Raw genomic sequence first — 15,863 nt, 5'->3', positions numbered from 1 at the left:
AGTAGCTGAAAATTGTCTAAATTTGGCAAGAAATGTAAACCGACAGATTCCAGAAGTTTAGTGATTCCAAACAAAATCAAAGCAAAAACACCCTTGTTAAGCCATACAAACTTCTGAAAACTGAAGACAAAGGAAAACATTTTGAAAGTGACAGAAACACCACCACACCTACAGGGAAAACAGCCTGAATGACAGTAAACCTCTCATCAGAAACTGAGCCAGTCATAAGGGTACATTTCTCAAGTGCTGAAAAAGAGCTGTCAACCCAGAATTGTATACCCAGGGAAAACTGTATACCCAGCTTCAGGAATGAAGGGGAAATCAAAACATTCACAGGTGAAGAGATCCCAGGAGAATGTGTCACCAGCAGACCTACCCTAAAAGAATGGCAAACACTGCCCTCCAAGTAGAACAAAATACAGGAAGAGATACTGAAACATCAAGAAGAAAGAACACAGTAAGCAAGATATGGGAAAATACGATGGGCCTTTCTTCTCCTCTTCAGTTTTGTAAATTAAATTGGGTGACTAAAGTAAAAATTGTAATAGTGACTGATGCATTTCTAAAAGTATGTAGAGGAAATACTAAAGACAATTATATATTGAATGGGGGAGGATAAAGGAATAGAAAGTAAGGTAAGGTTTCTATATTTCATTGGAACTGAAAAAAATGACATCATTACCCTGTGATACAGTATGTAAATGTAAGACCTAGAGCAAAACACTACAAAGGCTATTTAGAGAGAGATACTGAAAAATACTTTAGGAAATCAAACAGCCCCCTAGAAGGCAGGAAAAAAGAAACAGTAAAACAAAAAACAGAGGATAAACAGAAAACAAAAAAATAAAATGGCTGACTTCAGTTGTAATACGTCAATAATTACATTAAATGTGAATGGTCCAAATATACCAAGTAAAAGAAACTGGCAGAGTAGATTTAAAAACAAGACCTAACTCTATGCTGTCTACAACAAACTCACTTCAACTGCAACAACATAGGCAGGGTGAAAGAAAAAGAATGCATAAAGATATGTCATATACACATTAATCAAAAGAAAGCAGGAGAGGCTATATTTAGTATCAGATAAAGTCTAGTCAAGACTATGGTTTCCCCAGTGGTCATGTATGGATGTGAGAGTTGGACTGTGAAGAAAGCTGATTGCCGAAGAATTGATGCTTTTGAACTGTGGTGTTGGAGAAGACTCTTGAGAGTCCCTTGGACTGCAAGGAGATCCAACCAGTCCATTCTAAAGTAGATCAATCCTGGGTGTTCATTGGAAGGACTGATGCTAAAGCTGAAACTCCAATACTTTGGCCACCTCATGCGAAGAGTTGACTCACTGGAAAAGACTCTGATGCTGGGAAGGATTGGGGGCGGGAGGAGAAGGGGACAACAGAGAATGAGATGGCTGGATGGCATCACCAACTCGATGGACATGAGTATGAGTGAACTCCAGGAGTTGGTGATGGACAGGGAGGCCTGGCGTGCTGTGATTCATGGGGTCGCAAAGAGTCGGACACGACTGAGCGACTGAACTGAACTGAACTGAACGGAACTGAAAGACTTCAGAGCAAACAGAATTACCAGAGACAGAAACTAATGATAAAAGGGCCAATGCAGCAAGACACAGCAATCCTAAATAAGTATGCAGCAAACAGAGCTGCAAATAACGTGAAGCAAAGACAGAAATGCAAGTTAGACAAATCCACAATGATAGAGACTGCAACACTCCACTCTCAACAACAGAAACAGAAAATCGGCAAGAATACAGAAGAACCCAACACCATCAACCACAAGCAGCTTATCAACATCTGTAGAACATGTCACCCAGCAACAGCATTACCACGGAACATAAAGTACACTTACAAGGACTGAAATCACACAGACTGCACTTCCCAGCCGCAACAGGATCAAACTAGAAACCAAAAAGAAAGATAACAGGGACATCTCCAAACACTTGGAAACTAAACAAAACACTTATTAAAAAACCCAGGGAAATCAATAAATTATTTACTGCTATTATAAAAATAAATAAAGATAAAACAATGTAACGGAATCGTGACAGACAGAGCAGCACAGAGAGGGAAACTGATAGCATTAAAATGCCCACACAACAAAGAGGAAATCAAGAAGTTAAGCTTCCACCATCAACACCCTAAAAGAGAAGAGCAAAATAAATCCAAAGAAAGCAGAGGATAGAAATCAGGATAACAGAAGGAAGTGATGAAAACAGAAAACAATACAGAAAACCACTGAATTCTACCAAGTACCTAAAGAATTAACACCAGTCCTCTACAAACTCTTCTAGAAAACAGGAGAAGAGAACTCTTTCTAACTCATTCTGAGGCCAGTATTACCTTGCTACCGAAGTCAAAGCCATCAAAAGAAAAAATTAAAGATCAACAGCCCATATGAATACATGATGCAAAATCCTGAACAAAATACTAGCACACGAACTCCAGCAGGCCTTCTGCTCGAACCTGCGCAGAGAGCAACCTCACCTGCTCAAAGATCTCGATGGCCTTCTGGTACTGCTCCAGCTGGGCGGCGTACGCGGCCACTTTCAGCAAACACTTGTTAGCTGAGCTGAAACCAAGAACCAGGGCACGGTGACAGTCCCAGAGAAAAATGACAAGACACCTCAGCGCACCTTCGCCAGGTCCAATGCAAAAGACTCCCAGAGAAAAAGTGGAGGTTTGCCTTTCATCACACATCACAAAACTGTCAGAACCTTTCATCACACATCACAAAACTGTCAGACCCTTTCATTACATGTCACACAACTGTCAGAACCTTTCATCAAACATCACAAATCTATGAGAAGCTTTCATCACATGTCACAAATCTATCAGAAGCTTTCATCACGTCACAAAACTGTCAGAACCTTTCATCACGTCACAAATCTATCAGAACCTTTCATCACATCACAAAACTGTCAGAACCTTTCATCACATGACACAAATCTATCAGAACCTTTCACCACACGACACAAATCTATCAGAACCTTTCCTCATACATCATAAAATGATCAGAACCATTCATCACATATCACAAAATTGTAAGAAAAACAATACTTGCCTGTTGGATTCCTCCCCCTTGTAATAATCGGCTGATTGTTCATAATGGGCGATAGCCTGAAAACACACACATTTTATTCAAACTACTTGTTTGAAAAGTTGCATTTACATTTGCACAGGTATTTTTCCTACAAAAACCCATTTCAGCAGCACAATGTGCATAGCCCGGCTTGCTTTATCTTGGGAACACAAGAAAGCACGTGCTTCCAGAAACCTGGTGGAAGGTGGCTTGCCATCCAACAGACTCTCTTCTTCCTGACTCCCCAAGCAGACAAATGCCCACCACCCCACTTCCCCAGGTCTGTGGCAGTCAGGGGCAGCCACGGGACCCATCCTCTCCAAGGGGATGTCAGCAGACATGCTGTGGCCCACCTCCAGGCGTGGTCCATATAGCAGACTCTGCAGCCTTCTCCAGGCCTGTCCCCTTCCTATGAGCTGAAGGCAGTGACAGCGTCTAGTGATGCTGGAAGCCATAAATTGAAGATGACAGCCCTTCTGTCAGCCTGGTTCCCAAGTGGTGTCCCCACCACTGCCAAACCCTAAGTGGTGACAGAGTTGAGCTCTTCCACTCAGCTCTATGGCTTGCTGCAGCAGCACAGACATTCCTACGAGACCGAGGGACCCTGTAGAATCAGGGTGTTGCCTTCCCTCTAGATGGGGGTGCTGTGAACTGTCAGGAGGAGAGGAAACAGGCTGCAGTCTGGAGAGCCAGAAGCCCTGGTCACGCTGTGGCATAAGACACAGTGAAATAAAGCACCCGACGACTCAAAGCAGAACCCACGCTGCTGGAGCAGGAACGCTAAGGGAAGAGACAGACAACAGTGCCTGGTTTTCAGCAAGGTTTCATAAGAGAGACGAACTCTGGAAAGATCAGTTCGTTTGTAGGCAATTATACAAGGACAGAACCTCCTAAGACTGAAAAGGCCAGCGTCTTCTATACCTCAACTGGCAAGAGAAGTCAGATGGCGTTTTCAGCAGGGGTGGGCCAAGCGGGTCTGCAGCAGGTCTCATGACACACACAACAGCTTCGTGAGCCATTCCATCCGTTGAACCCGGGGCTCTCCCACAGCAGCACAGAGGCCGCCACCAAGGACACGGGCGTGAACAGGCAGGGCTGTACCTGGAGACCTGACTGTGGATGGTGGAATTTCAACCCCACACACTTTAGGTGCCATGCAGTGTCCTTCCCACCACCGATCACAAATGTAAGGACCGTCCTTAGTTTGTAGGTGTAAACAGGCAGTAGATGTACACACTCCTGCCTTACACATCCAGGTTCACCCAAGGCGTGGAGAGGAGGCAAGGCCTGATGTGGACTCAGGCCAGCAGCTCAGTGTCTGCAGGGCAGCCCCAAGGATCTGAGAGGGGGGCATGGGGATGCAGGAGAACCCCATCAGAAGAACCCTCGGCTGGGGTCACTGGGAATCCCCCAGAGCTGACTGCAGGGCCTTGGGCCCTCTCCCGCAGGCGGTGGCGGAACGACCAGGGAGCAGAGCCACCTCTGGAGCCACATCAGCCTCGACTGGACTGCAGGGTACCGGAGTCCATTTGTGAAGCAGACACTTCTGTGTGGAGTCACGACATTTGGGGTCTACGGGTCAGCCATGCAGCCCTCCCTCACTAACACGCTCCCAAGTTTTCTGAGTATAACTGATAATAGGAGAAAAACTGGGAACAACTTAAGTGATTGAATATGATGGGCTACTGTGCTAAGAGGAAGAATAATGACAGGAAGTATCAATATGAAAAGTTCTTTATGAAACAGCACATTTAAAAACAGCCATTAAAAAAACATATGCCTGAAAGAAACACCTGGAATCCACTCCTTTGGAGCGGGGGCAGAGCCATCACACACATACACTCCCAAGGACTTTCCTCTCCCACGACCCTGTGAATGCTGAGGGTAGGCAGGCCCAGTGCGATGCCTGTCACAGCAAGTGCTCAGCAAACAGGTGCTGAACGGACAAAGGCAGTTGTACTTCACAGGCAGCCCTGGTTACGATACCACCAGGTTTTCCAGGAATTTCTAACTAATCAAACATCGTCTCTGAATTGTCTGCATCCTCTAAAGTATTTGGCACTCCTTCCCATTGTAATGATGGGATAAGTATGGGAAACAAGACCAAGTCACCGTGCAGGGAACCAGGCTGTGTGCCCTCTCTCCAAGGAGGGAGCAAACTACTCACCTTTCTGCTCTCACCGCTCAAAATCTGAGGAGCAGGGCTAGCCTAGAGCACGGAGACTTCTGGAGGGCGTGCCTGCGTACTCAGTCGCTTCAGCCATGTCTGACTCTTTGCGACTCCATCGACTGTAGCCCGCCAAGTGCTTCAGTCCATGGAATTCCCCAGGCAAGAATACTGGAGTGGGTTGCCATGCCCTTCTCCAGGAGATCTTCCCGACTCAGGGATTGAACCCACATCTCTTGTGTCTCCTGCATTGGCAGGAGGATTCTTTACCACTAGTACCACCTGGGAAGCCCTCAAGGATGATAATAAATATCAGAAGTAGAACACAACTATCAAGAACAACAGCGTATGTAACAATGAATCCAGACAAAATCAATACCCTCTAATTTGGATAAAGCAATCACTATACTCCTCCCTGGGGAGCCTGATAAGCCGCAGCATGCTGGAGAGCACTGGGCCCTCCAGGCAGAGATGGGGCTCCAGGACCGCGGTCACCACCAGGGCCTTACAGACAACACAGTGGCTGAGAGTCAAGCTCTAGAGCCCACTGTGTAGGTAAAACAGCCTTTGGATGGATCATTCTTTTAGAACCTACACCCTGAGAAGCCTACCCTACCCTACTGACACCTACTCTATGCTAACACATACAAGAGAAACCCCATTCTCCAGGGACCTGAACCAGGGCTCCTCTGGGTCACTGATGATCATGGACTGTTACAGTATTAATGTTTTACTTCAAGTCAAAGGAGAAATAAGTTAATGGAACTTCACATGTCCCCGTTCGCTGGCTAAAATCCGAGTGAACCAGGGACACACTGTGGCCACATTAACAGGGAAGAAACTCACTCAAGAATGAATCAGACACAAGGTGCCTTAGTATAACTGATTTTTCAAAAAATGTCGTGCGCCACCGACCCAATCTAGAGAGTCCCTCCAGGGAGGCGAGGGCAAGGACGTTTCTAGACACAGGAGCCCAAAGGAGAGGCAAGCTGCTCCACGTGCCTTCAGCCCACACCATTGACACCCCTGACCCTGACACCCCCAACCCCGTCAGGGCCCATGAGCAACTGGCAGAACAGCAGGAGCACTGGGGGTGACGTGACGGGCTGCAGAAACTCCCGTGACAAACTGTCAACATTGTTTAACAAAAAGAAAACCAGGAGTTCACCACAGATCGTTTTAGCCGCCCTGAATCTCACAGAGATGCATGTGGTGAAAAGGCTGCCTGAGACCTCGCCCTTCAGACCGAAAACTGAACGCTGAGGTCAGGAGAGGATACAGCAGCCTCGGCTGGCTGGACGCTCTACCCACCAGCACTCACCCTTCTCAGGACAGCTCAGACTCAGTAAAGACCAACCCTGCTCTAGACACCCTGACCAGCCAAGCTTCCCGGCCCTGCTACTCCTGCTCTGCCATCGACTCTGTAGACGCAGAGTCCCAAAGACGGGCACAGGGCTGGGGTTCACCACCTGCTCCTGGGTCAGAGAAAACCTCCCCAGGAGACATGTGGTCCTGATGTGGACAAGGTCTAAGGGTGGAGAAGAGCAGGGCACAGTACGACAGTGATGGCCCAGAGACAGTCCATGACACAGGCCAGTGAGCTCTGAGCCGCGTGACCACCAGGGGCATTCCCGTGAAGTCAGAGGGGGAAGCAGCCCATCCCACAGCAGTCCTGAGGGGCCACCCCACCAGGGACCCCATCTGCTCTCATGGGGAAGGCACCCTCGGCTTACTCAGCAGAGCCAGGGTCTCAGACACTCTGGTATACCAGAGGCAGGCTCGGGCCGGTGTGGGGTACCCACTGCAGTGGAGGGAGAGAGCAAGACGGGGGTGGTGAGCGGGCTGTCAGAGCACCTGTAAGGGGGCCCCGAGGTGGGGGGCAATGGGTGTCTCCTGAAGAGGGCAGAGGTCCCAGTTTTCATGAGGCGGCTGGGAGAGTTTCCATCACAGTATCAAATGGCAAAGCTCTGCAGGAGAACTGACATGTGGTGGAAGAGCTCAGAGCAAAGGGAACAGCAGTCACAGGCCCTGAAGCAGAACACGCCTGACACGTGAGAGGCTCCAGAGAGGTCAGGGTGGCCACCACACGAGGAGCAGGGGAGCACGGCAGGGGGAGAGGTGCTGGGTGAGGAGGCGGGGCCCGAGGCTGAAAGTAGTGGAGAAACCACATGAATCACTGCTGACGCGGACGAGCTGCTGCCAGACGCAGAGCACTTCATGCCGTGAAGCTGTCTGAGCACCGAGGACCACGGGAGCGAGGGCAGGGAGGGGATGAGAGCCCAGCCCCAGAGAAGAGAAGGAAGCAGCCATGGGCAGGGTGAGAGCACCAGGCAGGACCACGATCCAGTGGCCAAGGGAGAGGTGAAACAGGAAGCAAGAGTGACAACAGTCCAGGGCGGAAGCAGGCATGGGATAAAGGTGATCTCTGAGCTCAGCATCCACCACCGACAGAACCAGCCATTCCTCCCTGATGCGTGCCTGCTGCCCATGGTGCTCAGTTTTACACAAATGCTGTCCCAAATCTGAGCAAAGGCAGCCTGGGGCCCTGGCAAGGGGTTTCCCTCCCGCCACCACCTGAGGTCTCCACGGGACCCCACCTGCATGTGCTTCCCTCTGCCCTCACATCCCCACCGCAGGGGCGCCTGGGGTCCCCGCCCACCAGCTCCCGCCATCTGCGCACCTTCTCAATGTCCACCAGCTCTGTCTCGTAGATCTCCGCGATGGTGATGTGGTGCTTGGCCGCAATTGTGAACCTTCCCTGGGGAAGAAACAGAGTGGTCACATCCCGGTTAACCGTGAGCCGTCTTGAGGGCTCCACCCCACGGCCGTTCAAGCAAGGCAGGTCTTACCATGTCTGTGTAAATGTCGATGGCTGCATTTAAGCAGTTGATAGCCTCTGAAGCGAAGGCATTCAAGAGAAACAATGAAAAATCCATTCAGTCAGAGGGTTTGCTAAGCCTGTCTTCCTGGGGGCTTCTAGACCACTAAGGCGGCCCTGCTGGGGCAAAGGGGAGGCAGGGTGGTTGGAAAGAAGCAAACACGCGTCTGCATATGCCCGGCCCCTCCACGAGCCAGTACACAGCGGCTGCAGCATCAGAGAGGGCAGGGTGGGGAGGGGAGGCTGGCTCAGTGACGCCTACCCTGACCCTGAGGACCTCACGAGGAAGCCTGCATCATGAAGACAGGACAATGGAGCCGGAGCCAGCATCAACACCCATCCATCTATCCACTAAAACCTGAGGGCAGCTCCTTCCTCACTGACATCACGTGTATGCAGTGATTTTGGAAGACAATTACTTTTGTACAGGGTTAGAAGATGCTAACTTTCGGTGTACTAACAAATATCAACAGGAAAAAAAGTCTAATAAACATGATAGCTCATGAATAACACCAATTTCCCAAAACAGTGAGCCTCACAGAGCAGAGGCATTTACAACTCGGGCACACAGGACCAATGAGTGCCCACCTCACAGAGCAGAGACGTTTACAACATGGGCATGCAGCTGGCAGCGCCCAGGGCACCGCTTCTGCTCTGGAGAGGCAGCAAAGCAAAAAGACCCAATGGAAGAATCAGGAAAATAAGTAGATTAGTGACAATGAAAGAGATTTCCCCCAACCTGCATAAGAAATATGGATAGATGTGCCTTTAAAAATACAGGAAAATTGAAGAGCTACCCACAAAATCCCACTCAGTCCCCCAGCTAGGAATTTGATGCCCTTTTCCCCCGTTTTCTGGACGCATTTCCATGAGCACACGCTTTTTGTGAACCTGAGATTTCAGCTCACTGTGGTCCCTCAGTTGCTGTGCAAACGTCCCAGGTCGCAGGGCCTCCTGGACGTCAGGGCTTGAGTGCCTCACCGCGTGGGTGTGGCACGGCATGCTGACGTGCAGTGACTCCACTGTGCACTTGGGCTGTGCCCAGTGCTTCCCTTTGGAAATAAGCTACAGCTAATCCTTACACCACAGCCCTTACTTCACTGTGAGACTGTCAGGAAACTCGGGATTTCTGTGTTAAAATGGGCTGCTGAAACAGGAGGGCGATCCCACAACCACAGGGCATGTGTGGCGCGAGGTCAGGCCTTCAGTTGCAGAGTGCATGCTTCTCCAACTCAAAAACAAAGGACATCTGAAAAACTTCATCACTTCAAATGCCCAAGGTTATTCTTTCCTCAAAACCAACACTTGGAAAAATGCTTTTGAAAATAGTCAGATAGTACTTGCTTTGGCAGCACGTATACTAAAAAAGTCAGATGAATGCTGTGTGTATGAACTGTTTGTAATTACCGGATTTTATGACCTGCCGTTCACTGCATCTCCACATACACTATTCCAAAATAAGGGAATGAACTTTTGTTTCCCTTAGTGGGCGAGGTACACATTCATGAAATTAACATTAGAAGACTTAGATAAAGTAAAAGCTAATTTCCAAAAAACTGTCCACAATGCAGCACAGATAGTGTTTAAGAAGACGGTATTGACAACAGGATAAATTTAACAGATTTTCTCCACAGAAACTTCAATCAGAGTTAAAAACCTCCAAATCTCCACTGTCCAGGAGTGCGTCTCCCTCCAGTAGCAGAACTCACAGGAGATCTGGGGGGTGCGAGGCTCACCTTGGGGGTCCGCTTTCTTGTAGGCATTCCCGGCGTCCACAAAGCTGGTGGCTGAGTCGTGTTTGCTCTGCAGCTGCATGTGGAGCTTGGCGGCTTGACAGAATGCATTTCCTGCAGCTGAAGACAACACATGGGTGAGTCAACACAGGAGCAGCCACCCTCAGGGCAGCCCTGCTCCAGCCCATGCCTGGGGAATGCCCCGTCCTGATGGCAGCACACGTGCATGTGACCCAGTGACCTCCAGTGGCCACAAAGATGCCCAGGACCCAGCGGCCAGCAACAAGTGCTGCTCTCAGCCTCAGGCCTCCTTCCACACTGCGCATTCAGCATTCAGCTCCATCCCCAGTGCAGGCCCCACACTGATGGGGCGTCTCCGAGGTGGCATGAAGCTGGGAGGGTCCATTTCCACTGACTCGGCTGTCACAGCCGGAGAAACGGCAACATGAGAAGAGGCAGCAGAAGGCCCCAAATCAGACCACCCAGCTTCAAGTCTTGCTCTGCACAGGACGAGAGGACCTCCAGGCACTTCTGAAGACATGGACCCACCAGTGTAGCCTGGGCCCTGCCGGTCTGAGCCAACGCTGGCCCAAGACTGGAGGTGGGACTGGAGAAGCCTGCCCACCAGGCCTTGACCCCTACCTTTGTGGATCATGAACCTGGCAGCCCAGAGGAGGGTCCAAGCTGCTGCCAAGTGGTGGGCAGGCACCCAGGACCTCTGGGAAGCTGGAAACTTCCCACCACAGTTCAGGAATGCGACAGCCCAAGAGCAGCTCTGATGAGTTGGGTCTCAGAAATGTGTAGCATCACTCGGACCTTCTAGGCAGAGTGCTCAGGACAGCGTGGTCCCAGAAACACACTCATGTGCTAGCCATTTTCATAACCACATGCATAGCTGCCCTCAGAGCACACCTGTGCTTTGCCAGGTTGAAATGTCGTCATTTCTTTTACAACTTAATCCTCCTCTTCCCACCAGTAATTTCATTTTTTGACAGTTTATCTATGCTGGCCATCCCAGAACTAATGGTGTTCCATCCCTTCCTGGCTGTGGCTAACAGCATAGCACGCAGGCTCTCCCGGGCTGGCTCCACTTCCCTGAACAGTATTGAAAGCACTGAATTGACAATTTCACGCTCCCACCTTCCAAAACAAGCTGCTAGCTCACCTTTTCATCTGAGCACTCATTCCAAACACCACTAACCTCTGTCTCTACCAATGTAGAAGTATATTTAAAGGAGCATATTATCAAAATAAAGTTGCACACCTTCTCAGATCCAGTTTCCTCAACTGTAAACGTCTAATTCCTGCCAGGATGATCTCCCAAAAGCAGGTCAGTAGACAAATCTGACAAATTCTTTTATCCTCATAAAATAACTATAAAGAGATGAGATGCAGTGGTATCATGATTACCACCACAGAAACATGGAAACCATTTCAAAGAACCTGATTTTCTTTCAGTTTATTATTTCCTCTTTGAACCACTTTTAAAATTGAGGTATAGTAGATTCACAATGTTGTGTTAGTTTCAGATGTACAGCAAATTGTTTCAGTTATGTGTGTGTGTATATATTCATTTTTAGACTCTCTTCCTTTATAGGTTATTACAAAATACCTAGTATAGTTCCTTGTGATAAACGGTTGATCCTTGTTGTTTATTTTATAAACAGTGGTATCTCTTAGTCCCAAATTCAAGGAACCTAGGCAGAGAGAAAGCACAGAAACACGCTGGCCTTCCAAGGTTTATGTTCCGGGGAGGGACAGCACATAATAAAAGCACAGACAATACAGACGAACAAATGGACTTCACTTATTTTTGCTAGATGGTGGTAAGGGCATCGGGGAAGAGGGGAAGGGGCTTTCCAGAAGAGTGGACTGCCAGGGATGACCAGGAGAGACCTCACTAAGAGGATGATGACATTTGTAGAAGGGCCTGGACGAAAACAAGGACCAGCCACACCCTACTGTGGGGAAGACAGTGTCAGAGGGAGGACACAGCACAGGCAGAGTCAGACGAGGGAGCTGGGGAAGGAGTGAGCGGGTAGGAGAAGCGTCCAGAGTAAGGAGAGGATGGGAGACCAGCCAGACTCTGAAGGCCACCTTGAAGGATTATAGCTCTGCTCTGAGATTACATGACCTGACTAGAGATTTAACAGGGCTACTTTGGTTTCTTCATTAAAACAAACAGGTAAAGTCAAGAAGCAGGGAGATCTCAGCCAGGCAAGAGATCACAAGGGTGGGGGTGAGGATACACATATATCCCCTTCAGTTACATAAACAGTAACGCTCCTCTGAAAGGAATTTTCAAAGGTTAGAACATTTGGTCCCCAGATAAAGGAAGGAAAAGGTCTTTTTAGATAAGATCACTTTTTACATATTATTACAGGATCTGATCCTGGTTCTTCCAACAGTCATGTATGGATGTGAAAGTTGGATCATAAAGGCGGCTGAGCCCTGAAGAACTGATGCTTTTGAACTGTGGTGTTGAAGAAGATTTTTCTTGAGAGTCTCTTGGACTGCAAGGAGATCCAACCAGTCCATCCTAAAGGAAATCAAACCTGAATATTCACTGGAAAGACTGATGCTGAACCTGAAGGTTCAAAACTTTGGCCACCTGAAGCGAAGAGCCAACTCATTAGAAAAGACCCTGATGCTGGGCAGGATTGAGGACAGGAGGAGAAGGGGACGACAGAAGACGAGATGGCTGGATGACATCACTGACTCAATGGACAGGAGTTTGAGCAGGCTCTGGGAAATGGTGAAGGACTGGGAAGCCTGGTGTGCTGCAGCCCGTGGGGTCGCAAGCAGTTAAGACATGACTGAGCGACTGAACAACAACGCTGACAGGACCTGAACCAAAAAAAAGACATGAATACTAATCCTCTTTTCTCCTCTCTTTTAAAATACATTATAATTCAGGGGCAAAGGCACTTTGGAAACAGAACATATCTTTCTTATCTAAATGTCTTAAAAAGAATTTTACAGCCAGAAAGGACCTTTCGGGGCAATCTAGGCCAACAGCATCTACTTCATGGAACTGACTTGGAAGCATCTGCTTTAGAAACAAGCGGAGAGATCGCACACCTTACATTCACATGACTTGGCATGGCACGGACATCACCATCAAGCTGGGAGAGCCCCTGGGGAAACAAACGCACTTTGGGAGGGAAAGGCCCCCCACTTCAGGTCATCTGCAGGCTCAACGGGGCCAGAGACCCACATCCTGCCTGGTCAAAAGCCATGTCCACCTTCACTACAGAAAAACCCCTTCATGTAACCTCTTTTTTTCCAGGGGTAGAGAAAAGATTCTGCTTCTTGAATCAGTGTTAGAAAAGAGCCACCCCCTCTCAGAATAATGAAAAGAATTCTGATTTCATCTTGTGTACCTTCCCTGCATAAAAGTATTATGTTAGAAAATGAGGAGTCTGTCAGGGTTTAGAAGTAACACCCCCACTGCCTCATTTCTCAGGGGACCACAATCAGTTATCAGGGTAAGGTATGGTTAGAAAGTCTCCACCAAGGTTTAGGCAAAGAAAAGCAGGCATTTCTATTTATCTGATGAGGAACTCAAAAGCCTCTTGATGAAAGTGAAAGAGGAGAGTGAAAAGGTTGGCTTGAAGCTCAACATTCAGAAAACAAAGATCATGGCATCTGGTCCCATCACTTCATGGGAAATAGATGGAAAAACAGTGGAAACAGTGTCAGACTTTGTTTTTTTGGGCTCCAAAATCACTGCAGATGCTGATTGCAGCCAGGAAATTAAAAGACGCTTGCTCCTTGGAAGGAAAGTTATGACCAACCTTGATAGTATATTAAAAAAGCAGAGACATTACTTTGCCAACCAAGGTCCGTCTAGTCAAGGCAATGGTTTTTCCCGTGGTCATGTATGGATGTGAGAGTTGGACTGTGAAGAAGGCTGATCGCCGAAGAATCGATGCTTTTGAACTGTGGTGTTGGAGAAGACTCTTGAGAGTCCCTTATACTGCAAGGAGATCCAACCAGTCCATTCTAAAGGAGATCAATCCTGGGTGTTCATTGGAGGGACTGATGCTAAAGCTGAAACTGCAATACTTTGGCCACCTCATGCGACGAGTTGACTCACTGGAAAAGACTCTGATGCTGGGAAAGGTTGGGGGCGGGAGGAGAAGGGGACGACCGAGAATGAGATGGCTGGATGGCATCACCGACTCTGTGGACATGAGTTTGAGTGAACTCCGGGAGTTGGTGATGGACAGGGAGGCCTGGCGTGCTGTGATTCATGGGGTCGCGGAGAGTCGGACACAACTGAGCGACTGAACTGAACTGAACTGAACTGACATCTTTTTCAGTAATGTTTACTTCAACTTTCACTTCTTGTACTAAATTTATTTAAGCACATGAGTAAACAGCAAAGGTTACCCTTCTTAACTCCAAGTAATAGTAAGTCTTTTTAATCACCACAGGCCCACTGTAGTGTTTTGCAGACACGCCTTTATGCCTAAACTTCAATCAGTATTTCAAGCTTTGCTCCCTTCGATCAACAGCCCCCCTCCCCCACCCCGCCCACGCAGCCAGCAGTTTCTCTAAGGGGAAGGCGGACAGTCATGTCCTTCTTCATAGTGATTTTAAAGTTATTCGCCTGGAAAGCAAACAAACAACACCTTCATACATACCACTCCAGTTCTTGGCCATCTTGAACATGTTCGCAGCTCTGGTATACATTTCACAAGCCTCTTCTATTCTTGTGTTTCCTCTGAGAAAAATGTAAAGATGAGGTTAAGTTTTACAGTAACAACTATCCATGTCCCTAAATATCCCTCAAGTAATGGACATCTACCAAGCACTTACGACATGCCAGACCAGCACTAGAGAACCTTGCCAGCAGCTCGGACAGGACACTCTCATCACCCTTGCTGCCCCAGGTGAGGGAACGGAGGTCTAAGAGAGTAAACGCCACCCTGCGAGGATGCCAGAGCACTGAGACGCAAACACCGATGTGGCGGGACCCAGGGCCTAGACCCTCAAGAGCGTCCTTTCCATGCACGTGAACAGAAGTTTTACTCGTCCCGAGGAATGAGAAGTCTATTTTTCAAAGGAGGCTGAATTTTGAAGGATAAAGACATGTTGACGCTTTTAATGTCCAAGAGTTTAGCACTGTTTATGTTCAGACTTAAATTAAAAACAAAACCTGAAGCAGGAGCAGCAATGCACCAGGCTGTTCAAGGGCTGTAATACCTGACGTGAAAGGGGCCGTGGGGTCCAGCCCCCACCCTGTGGAAATGCATTCTACAACATCCCGCGGGGGGAACCTCACTGCTTTCAGAGTTTTCAGTGCACCAAGCTGAGGCCTCCACGCCCACCACTCCTCTGTCTCGTGTGTCTACTCTATAAACAAGAAAGAATCAGAGAGAGAACCAGGACAAGATGGGCTCTGCACAACAAACACCACACACCAAGGGGAACTCCCAGCGGAAAATGGATGTAGGGACTAAGAGAGGGTGAGCCCAAGGCTGAATGCAGTCTGGAGTGGGGGCACCCCCGTGCCACGAAGCTTGCAGAGGGCAGGCACGAACCTCGTGTGACTCTACCTGGGGCAGTCACCACTGAGTGTCTGACTCCAGACTAGTTCTTTAACTTCTTTGGGTCTCCAATCTTGCATGCGTAAACTGAGGGTAATACAGTCTATACCTCTGGGTTATTATGAAGATCAGAAGAAATAATCCATATGGAGTTGTCACTGTAGGGCTGGACCCAGAGTCAGTCAGGATGATCATTGTAACTAGATTTGTGTACTGAAGGCATACAAACTCTGGAATATTTGCATACCTCGTAAGTGATCTGTATCTAGAATATATAAAGAACCCTTACAGCTCATTAACAAAAAGACTAATAATTCAACCAAAAATGGGCCAAAGATCTGAAGAGACACTTCCCCAAAGAAGATAAAAAAAAAAAGACATAGCCAATAAGTCCTTGAAAAGATACTCAACATCATTAAACATCAGAGAAACAC

General features: G+C 48.2%; 1 protein-coding gene across 1 annotated transcript in view; it reads right to left on the bottom strand.

Annotated features, from left to right (window-relative positions):
• NAPB (NSF attachment protein beta) overlaps positions 1 to 15,863 on the bottom strand; it is a 37,158-nt gene that overhangs the window by 6,453 nt on the left and 14,842 nt on the right. Inside the window, exons 2-7 of the mRNA XM_055430917.2 lie at positions 14,524 to 14,603; positions 9,878 to 9,994; positions 8,113 to 8,159; positions 7,944 to 8,021; positions 3,079 to 3,134; positions 2,502 to 2,586 (exon numbers count right to left, since the gene is read on the bottom strand). Coding sequence (XP_055286892.1) covers positions 2,502 to 2,586; positions 3,079 to 3,134; positions 7,944 to 8,021; positions 8,113 to 8,159; positions 9,878 to 9,994; positions 14,524 to 14,603 — 463 coding nt within the window. The remainder of the gene's footprint in view (positions 1 to 2,501; positions 2,587 to 3,078; positions 3,135 to 7,943; positions 8,022 to 8,112; positions 8,160 to 9,877; positions 9,995 to 14,523; positions 14,604 to 15,863) is intronic.

The sequence above is a fragment of the Moschus berezovskii genome, chromosome 15 (assembly GCF_049115385.1).
Source record: "Moschus berezovskii isolate FMDL1 chromosome 15, NW_MosBer_1.0, whole genome shotgun sequence".
NCBI lineage: Eukaryota > Metazoa > Chordata > Mammalia > Artiodactyla > Moschidae > Moschus > Moschus berezovskii.
This window is presented reverse-complemented; position numbering and strand designations above follow the sequence as displayed.